Below are 21,833 nucleotides of genomic sequence, written 5' to 3'. Positions count from 1 at the left end.
TCAGAATGTCAGCCACAGCAACGTCTGCTCTCGTGAAGCCAGACAGACCCAGGCCAATTTAGTGCTAATATGGGAATCTCCCAGTGGGAAACCAGGTTTAGAAGAGTTCTTGCTCTGAGTCATCATCTGACCCCCTCTGGAAGGGCCAGCAAGGGCTGACAAAGCAGCTCTGTAGCGGCTCTGTGGCTGGGGTTCAAGCGAGATGCAGCCTGGCTGTCCATGCCCATGAAATCCCCTGTGCCAGAAGATGATGCTGGTGCTGGGATTTTCCCTGAGCATTGGCTGCATTTGCTGCACCCATCCCAAAGGGGCGCAAGAGCCCTTATATTCCTCCTTCCTCCCTCCCCAGTTTATAGCTATGTGTGGATAGCAAAGCTCCACAGCCTGCTTTGGTGTTGGTTTTTTCCATCTGTGGGATAGAAAGGTTCTGCTTGTCCATGTCTCCACGCCCAGCTGAGTACAAATTCCCCCTTCCAAATCTCCTCTTTGGAACAGAGCTGCTTCTGTCTTGGCCTTGCCTACAGACCTTGCTGCCTTGTGCAGGAACAGACAGGTAATACAAAATAATGTTTGGCTTCTTTATAATGCTGGCAAAATAAGAAGACTTGGGCAAATGCAAAGAATTACAAGGGTGGAGGAGAAGGTTCCCTCTCTGTAACCTGTAGCCTGGGTGAGTGAACAAGGTCTAACATGGTCTGATTCCCCCTCCTGCCAAAACTGTACTCATTAGTGTGTCTAAGCTGGTACCTGTCACATAACAGAAGGAAAGGCTGAGAGGTGTATACTGAGAGCCCTGATAATTACTGATTAGATTTTTAACTAAAAATAGCTGGGTAAGAGTTGGCCTTAAGACGGGTCTGAGTGTTCTGTATCCTAGCTGGTTCAGAACTGTTCACAATGATCAGAACTATCTTTGGGACTGTATTTGAACAAGCTCTTATTTTCTGATGCCAAGTGCATGGCTGTTCAGGAACAGATCTGTCCAAGCAAATCTGCTCAAAGCAAAACCATAATTCTTGGCTGGCTCCGACTTGATAACTATTGATATTGCTTCTGTGATGTATTGCTTAATTTTAATTATTCCAGTTTGGGGAGAGTTATTTACATACAGTGCCTCATTAGAGAGGTTTCTAATCGATGGATTCAACAGGAACGTCTCGAAGTGACTAAATTAACCAAGTGGGAAGGCAGCTAGGTGGTAGGTTAGCGACCTCCTGGTACCTGGGAGAGCTTGAGCTTCCCACCACAGTTGGATACAAGAACTGTTGTCCTCCAGCTCTTTCCATGCACTGCTATACAGATAAACCCAGACAGCTCCTCCAGCTTCCCCCCCACCTTGGTTTTATCACCATCTCTCAGGGCTGTTCTGACTTGGCAGAAGAGCTGAATTGGGATGTTGTGACATCAAGCCAGTGCTTTGCCCTTCCATTGTTACCACATTCGAGCCAGTTGTTTTGTGCAGAATGACAGCAACAGAGGGAGGGGGGCTAAAAACATCCCTGCCTGAGCCAGTGCTCACAGCACTGCTGGTCTGAGCACAGCAACTGCCTGGGAGCACCCCACTGCTGGTTCGTGCAGCAGGGTGCAGCCCTGGGAAATGTCCCTAGGGTGGGGGTCCCACACCTCCCTTGGCACTGCTACCCTGTTATTCTGCCCTTGTTGGTAAATAAACAACTGCCAAAATACAGTCACCACACATGGCCAATCAAATATCATGCTTTGTCCTGGTTTTATGCTTACCATACTGCAGTTTTCTTCCCACGAGACTCCTGGGTTTGCCCTAAACCCAAAGCCGGTGATCAGCCTGTGATGCACAAGTGCAGCTTGGGTGCGGATGAGATGCAGGTGAACCTGGGAGAAAAAGACATTTCTCAGGATAAGGATCAGTGCAGAGCCCAGTGCTGTTTTTCTCCTGTCCGCCTATCTTTGTAACTATCTAGACTGGATGTCCTGAGCCATTTTATTACTTAGTTTTTCACTATCATGTGGTCCCTGTATAAATCCTTACAGCATCTCATGTATTATGACTCTGAATATCTCAGCATCATCAGCAAGTTGCCATTCCTTTTTTTCACTTCATTTTCAAGATTATTTACGAACGCACTGAAGAGTGCAGACTGAAACTCCTCTAAAGAATGGCAGTAGATTTGAGGTGTTCCTTTATAGAAGGAAAACCACCTTTTATCACTTTTTTTTTCCTCCAATATTTCAGATGTATCCAAAGTCACACCAATATTCTTCCACTTTGTCCAAGAATTACCTCAGACTTCACAGCCTGTAATAACCCCAAACCCTTCCTATTTGTTACCTTGCAGCTCTCAGGCATGGAGGCTGCCATGCACAGTGGTTACATGCTAAATTATGTAATTAAATTATGTCACCTGGGTTCCTCATCCTGAGCACTTCAGTGAGAGCCACTTCAGCCTGGTGAATTTGTACTCTTTGGTTTGGCTATTTTTTCCTCAACTTCCTCAGCAGGCAGCTTGAATGTAAGTCAAATCCCGTGTCCTTATACAGAACTTTGGCACAGCACTTCTCAGAGCTTGTCCTCACTGACTGAGGTTGCAAAACATCCACTTTGTTCTTTTTTTTGTTCCCACCTTGCCTCCTGCAAGAGCTCTTGTTGCACCATGGCCAACTTCTGACTCGCCAGCAGGGTTTCTGTGCTCCATGTGTTTGAGGAGTACTTATTATTATTTGGTTTTGCTTTTTGTCGGTGGTTTATGTAACTGCTTTTTGCTTGCCTTATTTCCATTTTATGTTATTTTATTTTTAATTTAAATGGTCAGGACACTCATTCTTTTGCTCATTTAGACAAAAATTACTTTTCTAAGCATTAGAAGACTGCAACCTTAATATCTGAAGGTCATCGGCCCTTCTCATCTTAGACCTAACAAGGCATAGGATTCAGGATCTCATATTAGACTAATACATGTTTTTTGGTTTGCAAGGATTCTGTGATACCAGACTTTTCAAGCATGACACACTTATATAGATAAAAAATCATCAGTGGCTAGGATGAATTTTGCTTGTATCAGGTTTGGAATGTTTCATTTTCACCAGTGGAAGGAGGAGAGCATTTCTCTGACAAGCTATGATTGTTTTTGAAGCAGTTTAGGGGTGTGCTCCCCTAGCATGGAGCAAGCTCAGCAGGGAGCCCCACCAGAGGAGGGTTGGGGTACGGGCACAGGGACTGTGATGCTCCCTGCCTCCTCGGCCTGTTTGCCTACATGCATCTGGAAGGCCTGTTGCCATGGAGAAGTGATGGGGAACTGTCTGCCTGGCTCGCCTGACTCTTTTCCTAGCACAAAGTAAAGGCATTTCGCCAGCTTTAATGAGCTGTAGGCGCTTGGCACAATGGCTGCATCCCCATCTTTGTCACACTGGGCTGCCTGAACCCCCAGATACCAGGAGAAACCTGAAAGAGAGGAAACCCAAAGTGCAGGTGGGGGAAGGGAGCAGAGCACAAGATGGAAACTGCAGGGAGATGGGCCAGTGCCTGCAGCGGCCAGGGAGTGATGGAGCAGGGCCCTCCGCAGGGGTGCACAGACACTGGGTATGAATTGCAACAAGAGAAATTGTGATCAGTCAAGAAGAAAGGCCTTCTCTGTGAGAGTGGCATAGCACTGAGATGGACACTGGAGATCTCCAAAATCCAAAGATCCAGCCAAGCTCTGAGCAGTGCCTTGAGGTGAGCCCTGCACTGAGGCTTGCTGAGTGATGGATGAGGGCATCTGAAAGAGCTCCCAGAGGAGCACAGGTGAGAGATATGGCCTGAAAGTGGGGTGAAGGTGGAGGCATCCTTCTCTTACATTTTGGAACTGACAGTACTGAGCACTGCTTCACTCACTGTAACTAACTGCATGGTTCACATACACAGCAGTGGTTTTTTTAAGGAGTTCCCTAAAAACAAGTGGATTCTCTCTTACTTTCTGTTGGAGAAACACTTTGGTGTACAAAAAATAAAAATAAAAAATTAGGGGGGGTGACTTATGACTGTTAGATGTTTAATGGGGATCTCCTTCTGTGAGAAGAAATCCAGTACATTGATGCTGGGTCTTGTTTTGGATCCAAACCATATCACTGATGGGAACTTCAGGGTGTTCCCATGTAGATCTGGGGGGGATTATGTCAGGGTTACAGTAGAAAGGTCTGTTGATTTTCTTCTTTTTTTGAACAGCATTTTCTACCACAGGCAAAATATTTACATATTACGGAATAAAGAGCATTTTTTCCTCCAGTTATTTGGTAAAAAGAAAAGTGGGGGTAAGCACAGTAAAAGGCTTGGGCTGTGGCAGTGTGCGCACCTCCAGATGGCTGTTTGTGGCAGGGCTAATAAGGCTGGGCACTGAGTTACACAAGCAGCTCTACCATCCTCACTTCCAGCACACAGGACTGAGGCACACCTGCCCTAACTGCTCTCTGATATTAGCACATCGCAGCGAGATTATAGCATTTATCACCTCATCACTTAGTTTGTCACTGGGTAACAGCTGAGCCCTGCTCATCCTGCTCAGGCTGCAAACCCCATGGGACGAGTGATGTCAGTGTGGGCAGCCCTGACAAGTGAGCAGGGCACGGTGACCAGCTCTCCCGGTGGCAGTGATGGAGAGGCTGATGCCATTTAGCACCTCTCCTTCAGTCTAAACTAAAAAGCAGGGTGATATCTTCATTCTACACACGGGGAACTTTTTCTCTCACAGCTGGTATCCAAGCAGAGATGCATTTCTGCAGGTTTGCTATTCATGGTGCTTTGTGTGATAAAACCCAGGCAGTGAGATCCTTGTGTCCGTACACAGCAGAGCAGTTGGGTTTTCTGCTCTCTAAATGACTTGCTTTGCTTTCCAAGTTGTAGATTAATAGAACCAAATAGTTACAAGAACTCTTCAAGAAATTAAGATAAGCCTGCATTGATTCCCCTCACTGCAAGAAAGACATCGAGGCCGTGGAGCGGGTTCAAAGAAGGGCGACAAAGCTGGTGAGGGGTCTAGAGCACAGGGCTGATGAGGAGCAGCTGAAGGAGCTGGGAACGTTCAGTGTGGAGAAGAGGAGCTCAGGGGAGACCTTACTGCTCTCTGTAACTGCCTGAAGGGAGGCTGTTGTGAGCTGGGAGTCGGCCTCTTCTCTCGTGTAACTGGTGATAGAACTAGAGGGAATGGCTTCAAGCTGCGCCAGGGCAGATTTAGTCTGGATGCTAGGAAATACCACTTTTCTGAAAGAGTGTTCAGGCCCTGGAATGGGCAGCCCAGGGAAGTGGTGGAGTCACCGACCCTGACGGTGCTCAAAGAAAGTTTGGATTTTGTGTTGAGGGACGTGGTTTAGTGAGCACTATTGGTGATAGGTGGATGGTTGGACTGCATGATCTTGAAGGTCTTTTCCAACCTTGCTGATTCCGTGATTCTGTTTTCCAGATTTTCCATCTCTGCCATAAAAGCTCTCTGAAGGGCAGTGAGCCAGTGACATATCCAGGTGAAGAAAAAGCAAGGCAGAATATCCTGAGTTGGAAAGGATCTATAAGGATCATGGAGTCCAACTCCTGGTTCCACACAGGACACCCAAAGGTCAGACCATACGTTGGAGAGCGTTGCCCAGCCGCTCCTTGAGCTCTGCCAGGGGCCACGAGCAGCCCTCAGGGGAGACTGCCGCAGTGCCCGATCACCTTCTCGGTGGATGACCTTTTCCTCAGCAGCTTCAGGTTCCACCGCTGTCACCAGAGAGCCCACCAGCGCCTGCCCGCCCTCGGAGCGCTTTACAACCGAGCAGCGTTAAACCCGACGGCGCGCACCGCCTCACCTCAGCGCAGCTCCGCGCCCCTTCGGGCCGCCCGCCATGATGTCAGGAGGCGGGGGCGGAGAAGGGAGCCGGCGGCCAAATATAGCGGCGCTTCCTGGGCGGCCGGCCGCGCCCCGGCCCTCCCTCCTGCCGCAGTCAATGAGCAGGCAGCGGCCGCGGCGGAGAGCCGCACTCGCCGGGGGCAGCGGGGCGGCATGGCGGGGCGCTGAGCGCGGGGAGCGGCCCGGCACCCGGCCCCGCCGCGGCATGGGCGGCCTCGGGCTCGTGCGATGAGCGCTCCTCCGGCAGTCATCCCCCGCGCGAATATGGGCACAGCCGTGTCCAAAAGGAAGACGCTGAGGAACGAGGCCATGTCGTCGGTGGCGGCCAAAGTGAGGTGGGTGGTGGGATGGGGGTGGGGGGCGCGTCCCCACGAAGGCTGCTCGGCGGAGCCCGCCCGGCGCTGAGCCGTGTGTGCGGGTCACCGCTGCGCCCGCACCGTCCGAGTCTCCGGCAGAGCGGAGCTCTGGGGCTTCGCAAACCGTCAGTCTGCTGGCCGGCTTTTAATCGGCTGAAATGCCATCTGTGCGCCCGGGGGCAGCGTTCCTTAAGGGCTCCCGTTCTGCTGCGTGGGAAACCTGCTGCGGGAGCATCCCTCAGCCCTGGGAAACACGCTGCAGAACCCATCGGATCTGCCCGCTTCTGCAGTGTCCGGAGCCGCCGTGCTGAGCAGTGAGAGGTTTGGGTTCTGTGGCTGTGGGTCCTGTCGTGCTTTTGTGCTTGCCTTGCAGCGTAGGGTTTCGCTGACTGTGCTTATAGCCCGTGGTGCTTATGAGTGTCAGGCGTAGGACATCCTACAAAATGTGTTGGTGGGTGAGCGTGCCTCGGTTCACAAAGCCATCGCGGAGGAGCTGTGCCCATTGCTGGGCAGGACGGACTCGACCCTCCTGCCTCACTGCAGCTGGGTGTCAGGGCATGGAGCAGCTCTTCAGGGTCCCTTCCAGCACAGCTGCGTGCTGGGCAGGTCTGTCCGGGGCTTTGCTACATCCAGATGAGCTCTGTGCTGCTGTGGAAAAAAGGGAAGAAATAAACTTTTCAGCTGCATTATGTAACCTCCTTTGTGTCAGACAGAATTGCTTCGGAACAGCCTGGAGTGGTGTGTAGGGCTTGATCTGTGCTGCCGAGAGATCTGTCACCTCTGTGAGGCTGGGGCTCAGCATTATGGCATCTCGCTGTCCATGGAAGGTCTGAGGGCTTGAAGGGAGCACCACCAAAGCTGTCTGTGCGGTGCTGTCCTTTTGTGTTGTAAATTCTGGAGTGCATCTGGAGAAAGCTGTCGAGGCAGAATGTGGAACTTCTCCCCACGTTGCAGTGTGCTGTGTTCATCGCTGAAAACCTGAGCGCTTTCGGTGGTGTTCAGAGGTTCGGCAGTGAGATTCTTTTTGGCAGATGTCAGCCAGGTGGTTGGAAAGAAATGACATAAAATGCACCTTGAGTGCTGTAATGGGGCTCTGGGTGTACAATTAGGCAGTCAGGCACACAAACAGCATATTCTGTAACAGGCGAGAAGATTTCAAGTGGTAGTGTGGGTGTTTGAGAGCAGCTAGCGCATTTGGAATGCAACTGCCCACATCAGGATGGGCACACTACTCGTGTAGTGTGAAATCTGCAGAGTTCAGGTTCTGGTTTGCTATGTGTGTGCTGCAGCTACTGACAGGCGGCTGCTGCTGTTGCGTGGGAGCTCGGAGGTGTCTGGTAGGGGTGTGAGTCGTGTGCTTTGACCAGAGGGGTTGGGAGGGTGGGCTGTGAAACATGAAGTCCCTGAGGGATGGTCAGGCTGGCCGTTACGCAGTGCTGCTCTGTCCAGCTGAATGAATGTCCAATTGAAGAAGCCTTTGGGGAGGGCAGGGAACACGGAGCTCCTTGCGTTGCTCTTTTGTGTGAAGGTGGTGCTGGTGGGGAGCAAGCACTGCTGGTTTGGCTCTTACCTGCACGTGTCAGCCTCTGCCTTGTGCAGTCACAGCCATCCTCAGCATTTCTACAGCAGACAGCATCCACCTGCTGGAAGGTTTCTCCAAGCTTCCCAGTGCACATTGTCTCTTCTCCTCTGCCCTGGGTCCTCCTTCTGCATCCCATATGTCCTCATCTCATTTCTTTACAGAGAGGGCTTTGCAGGATGGTAGGTAAGGCACACAGATATGCTGCTCTGCCCTTCCCCAGAGGGCTGGGGGCTTGGATCACCTGCATGGGTAATGCTGCTGTGATGATCTGGACCCCCTCAGTTTCATGTAGGCAGTTTTGGGGCCTTGCATTTATGCTGCAGGGAGAGATGCTCTGGGATTATTTCCCAGCACCTCTTGAGCTCTGCTGTCCGTATTTCACCTGGGGCAGGTGACTTTTTGAAAGGAAAAAATCGCATCCTGAAATGCACTGCAAGTCCAAGCAGCTGCTGATGTATTTTTATTGCATGCAGCTGGAGTGTGTGTGCACATTCGCCCCTCTTACTGAACGGGGAGCATCGTCTGTTTGCTGCTGTGAGGGATGTGATCCAAGCAGAAGGTGCATGCGCCCAAGCTTCTTCAATTAAAATCTCTGCAGAGTGCTCAGGGGATCACCTGTCCCAGGAGAATTCATTAAGCTCCACGCGGTGTGTTGTGTGTTAGGACTTTTACATAGCTCCTCAAAAATAATGGCCTAGTTGCGCTGCGTTAGCATCACTGAGGGCATCCATGCTGCTGTGTCTTTGGTTTCTGCTGTCCTGTCCTCTCCTGAGGAAGCTGCAGCACACAGCTCCAGTCCCACACCCTGAAAGTGGTGCTGGCTCAGCGGCATTGCTTTGCTCAGATTTTAATCGTGTGGCTGTGAGATCTTGCTGTCGTGCGCTGTCTTTCATGTGTGTGCTTTTTTTTGCCTTGCAGCTCCGGGGGCATGCCTGCGGATGGCAGGGATGTGTCCTTGTCCTTGCGTTGTGACCTTGGTGCTGCCCCTCTGCCAGCAGCTCTGGCTGCTGTGCTTTGGGTGTCTGCATGTTCCCATCAGACCCGAGAAGCATCAGACACGCTCTCCTTGGCTTCCTCAGCTTGCTTTCAAGGGCAGAGATGAACCAAAGCCTTTAGAAATGGCTCTCTCTGTCCTCACTGCCTTTAGCCCTACAGAACGATACTGACATCCCAGATGTGGCAATAAACTGCAGCTCCACTTGGTATTTCTCTGATTTGTAGCTTTCCTGTGGGGAGTGCAGCAGTGCTTGTAGAGGACACGAGGCTTCTGCTGGATGTTCCAGAACTTCTCCTTGACGTAGTTATCACAGGACATGTGTGAATTGAGTATGTGCTTTATGTGACACCGAAGTGTCAGGACTTTGGTGTTTGCCCCTTGCAGAAAGGAGAATTCTGCCTCGCTCCCCCTTTGCTGACTGTTGAGGCCATAGGATGGTTTAAAACAAGTCCACAAAGGCTCAGAAAGTGTCTGTCTTGTGCTGACAAAACACCGAGATACCCAGATGCACTCCTTACCTCAGGTTTCTTATTGTTGAGTCATTTCTGGCTTAGGTCGGGGTTCTTAGTGGAGTCTGGATTCCTTTTTTCTGCTTGTGAATTTTCCCGTGGATGGTATGAACTCCCATGTTTTGATTACCTGCTCTGTTCTCTCTCCTCCTGTCAGAGCTTTGTAAATATAAATTCCTCCGAGACGGTGCAAACTTTGACTTCAGGATCTCAGCAGTGGTTTTCCTTTTCCCAAGAGTGACAGTTTTTCTGTTACTTAGCTATTGCAGGCCAACTTTTGTCAGCATGATGCCGACGTGGGGTTTAACCACTGTGAGCATCAGTGGTTTCTGTGTGATGGAGCTGCTAAGGATGGACATGCTGTGGTGCTCCCAGGGCTGCTGTTGGATGTAAGTCCCAGTGGTGCAGGGCTGTCTTGCTCCTGTTTTTCTGATGCCCAGCACTGTCACATGCTGTCACAGCAGATTCCTGCAGCACCTCCTGAGCACTACTTCTCAACATGCACAAGAAGGTGTGCTTTTCTCTTTCCATACAATACTTCTGAGTACTCTGACTTTTGCTTATCCTGCTGCAGTGCTCAAAATGGAGTTACCACAGTGCTTTCATGTATTTCTGAGTGTTTCAATACACATTTTTTAGCTTACTTCAGTGTCAGTTTAGAGGAGTGCATAAATTTGTGTGCATCAATTTCCCGTAGCTGCCAGTACACATCAAGGCTCCTTTTATCCTGTTGATGTGATTATTTCAGAGACATAAAGGCTATTCCACACTCATCACGCTGTAATTGATATCTGTGTTATTTGGCGGCTTTCCTCCTTCTAGCAAATGTTTGTCTAAACCTTCTCTGCTTCTCTGCCAGATCTCAGTCTTCCATGCACGGCTCCAGCCCTGACACCAGCACTGTGAGTGCTGAGAGATGACTGCAGAAGGGCAGCTTCCTTTGCCCACATTGTCCCACCCCACCCTCTGCACTCTGGAAGTAGTTCTGTTGGAGGAGAAGCCAAAGAAGACAGTAGTGTTTCCTCTGGGGCACAGGCAGCATTCTCCTTGCTGGTGGCACTCAGTAGCTCAGTACACCAAGGCAGTGGGTTCTGGTTGATGTCTGGTTACATAAAACTGTACTGGCTGCGTTATGTGCAGGTCTGGTCTGTCACCAAAATGAAAACCTTCCTCTAGATGAGTCAGGGCTGAACTTGTGGCATCAGCTGATCGCCTCTCAGTAGCTACCTGCTCATTTGTATGCTGCTTTCACAGTATCACACGCACAGGGCTATAGCTCATCTCCTTGTGTCCATGTAAGGCACCTTGCACTTCATCTCACTCGTCTGAAACAAGTTTCTTTTTTCCTTCTCTTACAAGTTAAATCACATGTCTCTTTCCAGCCCAGCAGAAGGGTTACTGTCCAGAGCCATCAGAGGGATTGATGGGCTTTTTTGGCTGTAGTGGTTAAGACACAGAATAGAGCAGTTACCAGCTGCTTGAGTTTTGCTCTGCTTTATTTCAATCATGTCAGCACATAGCCAGGGAGGGTGAATGGCACATTAATGATGCTGGCAGGTGCTGGCAAACTGGGGTGAGTGAGCACAGCGAGGGCAGGGAAGGAGGACAGGAGGCTTGGCAAGGTGAGGCCAGGCATAAGGAACGAGTGTGGCCATCCAAGTGCCCTTGGCAAGGGGCATGTGTGGGCATCTGTGGGAGATCTGCTGAGACACAGCCTCAGTGGCACTTGAGAGGCAGAAATGTAGAAGGGAACCACTGAGATAATAGGCAAACAATTAGTCTGGAGTTTGCAGTGCAATTGGCTGGAAAACCCCCATTGCACATTGTGCTTTGCTTGCTTCGCTGGCTTATTAACTGTCACTGGAGAGCTGCGATCAGGCATCCAGGGCTGTTTGCTCTTAGGCTGACCAGCAGCATGAAGAGCAGTGCAGTGGGATGGCAGGGACGGAGCTGCGGGCTCAGCTGCTGTTGGCAGCATGTTTCTGAGTAGCCCCGTGCTTCTGCTCTGTGAGGAGAGGGCTGAGATGTTGGGATCTGGCCTGCAAGGTTCTGCCCTGCTGCCCCGTCTGCTGGGGATGAGAAGGGGGAGGCTGGAGGCTCTGCAGCACCTCTGAGCTCGGGCTCTGGATGACTGTTTTTGCTTAGAATGAGGGGGATGGAGTGCAGCAGTGCTCCTCTGGCCCATCATTTGTACGTTGGGTCTTAACAAATGATTGGTGCTAATTTTTTGAGCATGGTTTGCAAGCTAAAGGTGAAGCCTTGGATCATGTTCTAAAGCAGACAGTTCTGCGTCAGGCATTGGTGGAAATGAATGGAGGAAAGCGATAGGTGCTCTTGGAGCTTTTGAACTAGTTACAAAATAAACTTTATCTTTGAATTTTAGGGTATCTTCTAGTGCAAGTCCCTGTGCTCTCTCCCTGATATTTTTCTCATTATTATTTTCATCGATTAAGTGACTGATGTTGCTCTGGATAAACTTTGAAGCCTTTTTGGAGGATGTGTGTCCTGCTGTCTGGTGGAAGAGAGGCTGGAAGTCTCTAGCATAGCCTCCTGCTGCCAATGAGCCCAGTCCTGGCTTTTGGCTGAGCCTCTGCCCTTCTCTGCTGGGCTGCAGGAGCAGCTTCAGCTCTCAAGTTTTTCTCTGTTGCTCCAAGACCAAGTTCTGCATTTTGCTGAGACCAAGGGGTAGTGGATGCAAGGATGATTCATGAGGTGCTGTCCTCCTGCCCGGGTGAACCATGACAGTTTGCTTCTTGCAGACTGCTGTGCTAGTTGTACAGCTCTTCCACATGACTGTGCATGACCATCTCTGGGGGTGTGTAGGCTTTGGGCAATGCAATTTGGGCAGCTGGCACTTCAGGCTGATGTTAGAAGTACATCCTGGTCCTAGACAAGCAGGAACCTGGATAAAAGAAAAACCTCAGCACTGCATGTGGCCTGTAATGATGCAGAAGGGTTAAACTTTTCTTCTTGCACAGCTGTAGCTGTGCTCCATCAGAGCTCTTCAGATTTGTCTACGCTGAAGTTTAGCTCCAAAGAGACTAAATTGTTCTTTAATCTTTCACATCAATCCTCTTTAGCTGGCTGTGGTTGACAAATGGACTTCCCACTCCTTCCAGTTGTGGTCACTGAGAGGTACGTTGTACCTCCCTTTGGGAGGAGATGAGTGAAAGCAATGGGAGAAAATCCTGGTCACACAGGTTGAGATGTGCAGTGGTGTTGGGTAGCAAGGAGGAAGGTTGATTTGGAGGTCAGAGCTGCTTTCACTTAGACATGTAGCACCTTCTGGAGCTTAGTCTTTTATAGCATCTAGAACTGGGGTGGGATGTTTCGAGGCATGGAGAATCCTCCCAGTTGTCCCATGTCTTCCTCTCTTCCCCCACAAGAGCTGTCTGTGTGCTAGCAGGCTGAGTGCTTGGCTTGACTTACCAGGGAGGTGGGTGCCTGTTTGATCTTGCAGTTCGTGAGTCTCCACCCAGTATTTGTATGAAGGAATGCATGCCTTGACCTTTCCTTTCCTCTGTGGGTTAAACGCAGAGAGCTCCCAGGTTGGAATATTTGTAGTTTTTCTCTCTTGACGTGCAATAAGGCTTGAGCTCACCCTGCCTGGTTGAGCTGTAATATATTTCAGTAAAATCTCAGTCATTGATGGGACCTAAATCTATTGAAGAACAGCAAGAGGTTTTTATGGGTTGCCAGTGGTCCAAATACTGACGTTGTTGGTGCTGGATAATTTAGGGATCAGGCAGGCGAAATGGGTGCTAGCATTAATATCTAGGTATGATTGTTCACAAATAAGAGCACTTGTAACCAGAGTAGAAGACAGACTGTGGTGATGGTTGGGACTGGGATGGATTTCCTTCCCCTCAGAGCTGCAGGAGCTGTGATCGTGGTGCTTGGAGCTGTGATCCAGCTCCTAACTGGGAGATACAGGCACCACAGAAACCAGGCCAAGTTGCACACGAGAGAATATTTTTTCTGTCTTACCACTGGTTTTGTCTGTTGTTTCCATGCCAGGGTTGTAGTGCAACTCTGTTTAAGGAAATGCTTTGGCTGGGGAAAAACTGAGGTGTGTTAATAGAGGAGCTGCCACTGCAGCTTGTTTCAGTTGATGTCACCTGAAGCTGAGGGAAAGACAGCAGTGTGTGTTGAACTGTTCCTTCCTTCCCTGGAATTCAACCACTGTCCATCTCTTCTTTCTCTTACTGCTGCTGTCGGTGATGCTTGGATGCACAGAGCGGCAAGGGCTTTTGGAGAATACCTTTCACAAAATCATCCTGAAGGCAGAAATGGCTCAGGTAAGAGATGATGTACGTTGTTTTTGTCTGCATGTGCATGCACCTACTTCTGCCTTAGAATTAAAGAGTGTCGACTTACTTACTACAAAGGGCCAGTGTGAGATCCCAGCAGCGGAGGGGCTGGAGAGTCACCCTGTGGATCCGTGTGAGGCCCATGAGGAGAAAAGGCACTTTGGTGATTCAAGCATTGGGTGGCTGTGGGGACAAGCTCAGTTCCAGTGCATCCTGCCATAAATTTGCTCCTCGAGCTGATGTCCTTGGATGACACTTCAGCTGAAGAATGAAAAACTGCACTGCACGAGGCTTCTGCTCTGGTTTGTTACTCCTAGGTCTTGCTTTCACTGAGGAATAAAAAAAATATGAGTTGTGGTACATGAGTTGCTGTGCATAGTGTATATGCAGCAATCTGTCTTTCCTGGTAGAGGTAACCTTTGGATTTCTTCCCGGGGTTTTCTTCAGCAGAGGTTAAAATGCAATTTGCCTTGTCAGGTTGAGGACACCAGCATGTGCTAGCTAATGTATTAATTTTTTAGACACAGAAACTGTCCCTGTCAGCCTGTGGTGGGTTCTGTTTGATGGGCTGGGGGCATCTGGGAGGGCTGTGTCTTCTCTATGAGGAAAGAAAACATTTTGTGGATGTTAAATCCGCTGCAAAAGACTCCACAGAAAGTCTTGTGTGGATAAATATCAAGGTGTTCTGTAGTGTTGAACTCTTCCATGGAGATAAATGTATTAAATAGAATGCAACGTAGAGTCATGTTTACATCGTATGTAAACTGTATGTTTGTTTAGACCTGCACAAGTAGAAAATGCTTCTTACTCAAAGAGCAAGCCCAGTCACACTGGTGTATGTCAACCAGATGGAGTCCCAGCCTTTTTCTTTGGATCTGTTCTGATGACCTTCAAGTTGTCCTTGGCTGAATTGTGCTAAGTTTGAGAGTAGAAGAGCTTAAAGACAATATACTGCTGTTTTCTTTGAGATCTATGTATTCTTTTCCTACAGCCTTAAGAAACTCCAGTGACACGTTACTTACTGAGAGTATTTGGTATAAGAATGACCTGTGGTGGTGAGGGAGGGAGAAGAGAGTAGGAGAAGGCTGGGGTTCAGAGCAGCTGAGATGGAGAGTCTGGTGAGGCAGAGGGGAGGTGAAGGTTGGACAGACTTCAGAGATGTTCCTGAATGGCAAAAGCAGCCTTTATCAAGGCTATTTTTTGCAGCTGTTTCTGTCTTTTCCTGCAGGGAAAGCAGGAATTCCCATTTGGATCCAAGTGAATTTAATTATCTTATACATAAGAACTGAGCAGAGAGAGGTTCACATGAATATACCAAAATCCTCTGTGGGATCCTTCAGCATTGAGTGGGAAATAAATTAATAAAGCTCTCTAGAAATGAATCTGAATGTTTATAGGAAAGGGGGAAAAATATTTTTAAAGTCATCTACTGAAATTCTGCAGCATACAGTCTAACAGTCTGTAGCATTTCTTTGTAACTAGCTATGGGAGAATGGCTGCTCTCCTATAAAAATGTTGGACATAGAAAATCTGTCTCCCTTTTCTTCGTCCCAGTTGTGCAGCATGAGAGAAATCAGCTCTTTTCTTCCTGCAGAAATCCTGTGTGCCTCAGCACTGCTTTACGAGTTCCTGAACACTCCACCTTTGGCTCAGCAGAGTGTGAGCTGTGTGCTTAGCTTTGATCTGATGACTCCTACAGAACAAATGAAGGGTTCTTTGACATCAGTTGAGGATGGAGCACTTATCTAGGAGCGGCTGAGGCTGCTCCAGCTCACCAGCTTGGCTGAAGGGAGCAGGGAAGAAGCAGTGTGGTGGCTGCACACACCCACTGGTATCCTGTAGTTAAATTCTCACTTGCATGTATTGGTGCAGAAAGCTCAGCACACTGTAGAAACGAGTCCTCAGTGCCTGTGTGTCTGTTTCTAGCTGGGCTCTTGCTGTGAGTGTCTTTACCTTTACAGAAAGGTCTGCTTTCTGCTGTAGTAACCCCTGTTGTTTGTGGGGATGCTCCCTGCAGTGCCAGCAGACTGCAGCTGGGATTAAGGCAGTACCCTAAAAGTGAATGGAAGGAGATAGGTCTGTGACCAGGTGTGAATCTGTTCTCCTGCTGCTTTAGCTGCTAATTCAGCTCCTGGGCAGAAGGGTAGAGCTGCCTGGTAACTGCTCAGGCAGGCACAGCAGACCCTCCATCTGCATGGAGATGCCACATGTGCAGAGGCTGCCTCAGCTTGCTTCATTTCTGCTGCATTTTGTTCTCTGAGGATCATCACTTCTGCCTTGTCAGAGTCCTTTGGAGGTAAAGAGGGTGGCAGGATGCTGCAGGGTGTAGCAGGAGAAGGGGAGGAGGAGTGTTTGTTGGTTACAGTTTCTGATTATTCCTGATAGGAGGCCTGAGAGCATCAGGTTTCAGAAATACTGCAATTAGCTCCAGGAGGTCTTCAGTGCATTATCCTGGAGGAGGTTTCTCTGGGTGACTCAGGAGGAACATTTACCTCCTCTTCCATGCGTGGCTCAGTGTGCTCTGACTGTTCTGTCTGGTTACTGCAGGGGTGGCAATATACCAATTTTCTTCCCTTTGTTTCCCTTTTGGATCAGGCTGGATTTGACCCCTTAGGATTGCTCAGTTGTTGTTGTTTTTTTCCTCCTGATCCTTAAGGTATTCAGAGGAATTCGGCAAAAAAGGAGGGTTGGGCTCTACTGTAGCTGACAGAGCTTGGATCTGTTAAGGGAGCTGAATCTGTTAAGGACCAGGACATCTCCTGCTCCTCTGCTGGCCCTGTTGGTGCTGCTTTATTCATGCAGACTGAAGCTCTGGGAAGGCTCCCAGGAAGAGCATTCACCCATGTTGAGCATTCATTCTAACTACAAGGCTGTTGTAAAGTCCTTGCTGGCTCTTGTAGCTTTCTGATATATTCCCATCCTGCCTGTGGAATGGCTTTAGAGGAGGAATGGGTGCCCCTTGTGACAGGCTAAGAAGAAAGACAGGGAAGAGGACTGGAGTGTTGTAAAAGGTGAATGTAAAAAGGCTGCAGAGAGTAAAATGTATTAAAAAATAACGACTCAGGGTCTCACCAGTGCTCATGAGATGAGGAGTTCTAGAGATTACCTGAGTCCCCATCTCCCACCTTAGGTGTCAGAAGCCCACACTGAGATTTAGATTTCTTTATACCCATATATTGAAACTATGAGAAGTTGGCACGGGGGCAATGAAGTTGAACAATGGCAAATGGAGTTCTTGAGATATTCCTCCTGCATGGGGGGAGTGGCAGTACATGAGATAGGATTCAAGCAGAAGAGGAGATCCCAGCAAGTAAAATGTGTGCTCAGTGCTGCAGCGATGGTGGGCCTTGGGCCAGAGATGCCTGGCAGATCTTGACTCACGTTCACTGTGGTTATTAGCAAAAACAGCATGCTACTGGGAGAGCTTTGCATCAGCACAGACCAAAATTAATCATTACCTGAAAATGGAATAAACTTCATTTTTAAGTTCAAACAAGTCATCTGCACTTCTTCTCTTTATTCATCTGCGACATTTCAGCCATCTGTGGAAACAATGAAGATGTAGTGAGAAAGGAACATCTCACAACCTTCCCCAAAGCAAACAGCAATGGATAATGCTGGCAAGAGAAAAGTGTTTGCTGATGCTGCTGTGCTTCATGCACACACTTCGCTGAAACAACTGCTGGTGTTTGCACCCTGGCTGTTGTCACTTCAGAGGAGTGGGTGTGAGTGTGTGGAAGGGAGCAGCCATGCAGCAGGAAGGTTTTCCGTGCTGTTAGGAGCTCACAGTGAGCTTGAGAAGTTTCAGCACAAGGCTTTGCATGGCTTTGGGTCAGAGGAGTGCTCTGAGGGCTGGGCTTTTGATGAAGCCAGGGCGGTGGGACTGCAGCTACCACATGGTCTCCAAGGGACCTTCAGTTCTCCAATGTCCAGACTGTAGAGCTGCAGGTACTGACTCAAGGTAAGCAGCAGCCTGCCTTTTCTCCATGGAGACTTACCCTGTCCTGGGGTGGATCCCGACAGTGGGTCTGGCCCAGCTGCTCCAGTGCGTCCCTGTGCAACCTGGATTCAGTCCGGCAAAGGGAGGTAGAATCTCACCTCAGGGCTTCAGGCTGCTTCCAGCCTCAAACAGCACAGGTATGGTGTGGAGGTGTCCTCAAACCCACTGCAGAATGTGCTGGTTGTGAAGTGAGCAGGAGCGTAGGCTGGGGTGTTACCATGGGAATGCTGAGGTGGTGGAAGCTGCCTTTTGCTCTGTTGGGTCCTGCCTCGCAGGAGCAGTTTTGTCTGCTCACATTAATGTTGCAGGCCAATCTCAAAGGTTGTTGGGAGAGTAATGGTGAGGTACAATGCCAACAGCATCTTCGGCAGTTTGTCGCTCAGAAGTCTAATTGGAACAACTCTGTCACATTTAAGTGACTGCCTGTTTTCTCAGAGCTGCTCCCTTGCTGAAGCAGGCCCTGCCTTTTCTCCGTGAGATGCCTTCCTCAGGAGCTATGGGGTCAGAGTGCCTGCTAAGCTGACAGTGGGGCTGACTTGGTCAGGCCTTGGAGACCCCATAGTGAGCACTGTGCTCATCACAGCAGTGCTGCTCCTGTCACCTCTAACGAGCTGCTGAGCAGCTTCTGAACTGTGAAAACACCTCTGTGACTTTTTAGAAAATGATCTGTTTCCGTTTTTATCTATATCCTTGCCTCATGTTTCAGTATTTGGAATAAATTTCCTGGGTTTGCACTGGGGGGAGCTTTGCACTGCAACTAGGATGCTCTCTCTGTGCCCCATGGGGAAGAGGAGAAGATGACCTGGCAGTGTCATAGCAAACCTGGGGCAGTGGCAGACATATGGGATGAATGAGAACTGAAACTGAGGGAGAAACTATTCAGCCTTGCTCTTTGAAAAGCTGTTCTTTATTTGCAGTGCACCCATCTGCTCCCTCGTTGAGGGTATCACCTGGACTCCTACCAGTGTGAAATAAAAATAATTAAAAAAAACCAAAAAACACAGACCACAAACACTTCAATTTCATTTCTCCTAGTGGGAACAATAATGCAAAGCCTACATCTGTGCCTTTATCTTCAGTGGCCGAGGCAGTCCTTTCATTTAATGTTGGTACTTAAAAATGAAGAAGCATCATGTGCAAAGAGCTCTTGCTGAGGTGGGGCAGGGAAGAGGAAATTGGCTCTGAAATGCACTTCTCTGAGGTGATAGATGCATTTTTTTAATGGGATTTCTCTAGGTTCCCCTTTGCCACTTTGTTTCTGGTGCTGGAGCAGAGGTTTTACATCTAAGCGCTTTGATCATCAGTTTGGCTGCTAAATGCAGTAATAAATTTGGGTCTTTTTTAAAAGCCTTATGGCTGTAATTCTGCCTTGATTTATAAACTTCTCATCCGATGGGGCTACAGGGCAGTCTGCATCAGGCATGAGCTTGGCTTGGTGATCCCTGCTGTTGTGAATGGGCATCACTCAGCTGAGGCTTATCCCAGTGTGTTACCTCTTCACTAGAAATGCTGCAAGAGGGAAAGAAAATGCAGAAGCCATTAGCAATTAGTTACCTGGGTCAGAGCACTGCACTCGAGATAGTTGCTGAATGCACAGGAATGTATTGTAATTAAGTGCCTAATGATCAGAAACTAAATGCACCACAAATATGGATTCTTTCTCTCCCAGGGCATTGCTGGTTAACTGGTACAGATCAGCATTGCTGTCAGTGGTCCTCTTTGATACCTGTGCTCTAATGGCTGCGTTGGGCAGGGCTGTGTGCAAGATGAAGAAAGAGTAACATGAGAACAAAGGGAAGCAGAGTGGCTGCAGCCAGGCAGAGGGTGCTAACAGCAGGCTGCTTCAGCTGGCTCACGGGAGGCAATTCCACTCACTGCAGAAGTCCCCTGTTAATGTTTGAGCTCTCTGAACTGGACATCCCTGTGCCTCAGGTTTCATTCAGTGTCAATCTCTTGACCAGCTGGACTTCTTTCCTAGCAGGAACAACCTATCAACCTTAAACGCCGAGGTGTAAACAGCTCTGGTGTTCTGGCAGCGCCTGAATCCAATTCTCTGCAAGGATAGATGAGGGAATCACAGAATCATAGAACGGCCTGGGTTGCACAGGAGCACAGTGCTCATCTCATTTCAACCCCCTGCTGTGTGCAGGTCGCCAACCAGCAGCCCAGGCTGCCCAGAGCCACATCCAGCCTGGCCTTGGATGCCTGCAGGGATGGGGCATCCACAGCCTCCTTGGGCAACCTGTTCCACTTTTCCCTGATGACATCTCTGGGCTGCCGGCATGCATGAATGCATAGGTGGGAACTCTCTGAAGTGACTGCAGGATCAATTCAGGGGCCAAGAATTCATTACAAAGAATGTTTGATTTTTTTTTTTAATCCTTTCATAGTGATTTATTTCTGTAGATGTATTCTTTATTAACCAGAAGCCTTGAGTAAAGCTTCACGTTGCCTTTGCACACAAAGTTGCTTCTCCGACATACAGGCACTGAAGATGCTAAATTACTGAAAATAAATAATTATCCGGTTGTTAGGAAGAGGAGACTGACTGGTGTGGTGGCTGACTTTTCACCTTGAAAACTCCTGGATAAGTACAAGTCAGTACAGCTCGAGAAAGGAGCAGGTAAGGTAGGAAGAAAGTCCTGTAGACTAGATTAGACAGGTTGTCAGATGCATCCAGTCAAGAGCTGTAAAGCTGCTGTGATTTCTGTAAGAAGTTGACTCTTACTCGAAACCTGCCTTATCCCTTTTGCATGTCTGTTCATTTCGTGGAGCCCAAGCAGATCTCAGTGCTTACGAAGCTAAGATTGGAATCGATCTGTCTGCACTGGCAATTGTCAGCATTTTCAGAGCTGCTGTACTGTGGGCACTTTGTTCCCTCTGTGAGTGGAGGTGTAGGAACCTAAATAAAAGACTTCAGGGCTCAGACTTTTTACAGTACTGTTTGCTTTTGGATACCAGAGCTTGGAACTCAAACAGTTGTTTATTTTTTATTCTTTATTTTCTTTGAAGCACGTGAGTATGCATGAAGTGCATAATCCCATGTCTTTGCTCTCATGTTGCTGTACATCCTCCACAGAAGTATTCATTTTAGGAGGAGTGGAGGCAGCCGTCAGCCACTGTTGCGTGGTGCATTAAAAATATGTAGCGTCATGATGCCTGCACAGATTAGTAAGTTTGACAAGATGAGGTAAGCATCTAGAGCTGGCCTTTGTTTTTAATTTTAAAAATTGATGTCCTTGGCTCTGTTATCCAGCAGAGGTCTTGGCATATCCTGAAGAGCTATATGCTGGTGTTTTCCCAAGACGTGCCCTCTCTAGAGCACAGTTAGATGTAGAGCTGGAGAGGATCTGAGTCATTGGAGAATAAAGTCGGTGTCCTGCTGCCTCTCCAGGGCTAAGAAGTAATTGGTGGTACTTTGGAGCCTGTGGCCACTGTGTCGTGCTGCAGGCAGGGCTCTGTGGCCAAGCTGCTGAATGGCAGCTGGTGGAGCAGCTTCTTCCACTTGAATGGAAGAAAATGTTCTGGTGGTGGCCCATGTGGTCTGTGTGACTCTGCTCCTCCTTTCTGTGCCCAGAGCAATGGGTGAGGAGACCACTGCCTGCCTCTTGTTTCATTGGGGTGGTCTCAGTGAGTTGCACTGCCCCTCACTACACTTAGGCCCATGTTTTGGACTCCATGTGAAATCTGGGAAGATATCAGCAGCTATGGGATCAAGAGGCACAGATCTTCCTTTAGGGCTCCCGTAGGCTCCTTCCGGTCAGCTGAAGCAGCGACCCACGCAGCTGCCAGCTGCTGAGTCTGGAGACTGTAAGACTTTGCTAGGAGACAAGTGAGGCAGAGCTGAGTCGCGTCAGCCCGAAGCATCCTGACAGTCACTTCTGGAGCAGAGTGGCTGGAGATGTGCTTATCTCCCTGTGGCGGTGGAGGAAGTTGTATCTCAAGCAGAAAAATGAGATAAGTGTGACACACTGCTGGTACCAGATAAATTCAGCTCAGTCTCAGCTGCAGGAGAGGACCTTGGTGATGTGGGCACAATCCAGGCTGGGCTTCACATTCAAAAGCTGATGCTGTACATCCTCACCTTGGGAGAGCTCCTATCTGAGCAGCACAGGAGTGCTTTATAGGAAGCAGAACGTGGCAGCAGTGTCGGGTCTGTGTCGCACACTGAGAGCAGATGAGGACGAGGTAGGTTGTCTCCTCCTCCCTCATCTTTCCATGGCCAGCCACAAGGTAGCCAAACCT

The 21,833-nt window shown here is 49.0% G+C and overlaps 1 protein-coding gene across 7 annotated transcripts in view; it reads left to right on the top strand.

Annotated features, from left to right (window-relative positions):
* Positions 1 to 6,028: 6,028 nt before the first annotated feature.
* NSMF (NMDA receptor synaptonuclear signaling and neuronal migration factor) overlaps positions 6,029 to 21,833 on the top strand; it is a 46,234-nt gene continuing 30,429 nt past the window's right edge. For all 7 annotated transcript variants that reach the window (XM_042878946.1, XM_042878951.1, XM_042878948.1 and 4 more), the window contains exons 1-2: positions 6,029 to 6,169; positions 13,515 to 13,576. In XM_042878946.1, the coding sequence (XP_042734880.1) occupies positions 6,063 to 6,169; positions 13,515 to 13,576 (169 nt within the window). In that variant the 5' untranslated portion in view covers positions 6,029 to 6,062. The remainder of the gene's footprint in view (positions 6,170 to 13,514; positions 13,577 to 21,833) is intronic.

This window comes from Lagopus leucura, unplaced genomic scaffold (assembly GCF_019238085.1).
Source record: "Lagopus leucura isolate 7727_CA_CO unplaced genomic scaffold, USGS_WTPT01 Super-Scaffold_100022, whole genome shotgun sequence".
NCBI classification, from domain to species: Eukaryota; Metazoa; Chordata; class Aves; order Galliformes; family Phasianidae; genus Lagopus; species Lagopus leucura.
This window is presented reverse-complemented; position numbering and strand designations above follow the sequence as displayed.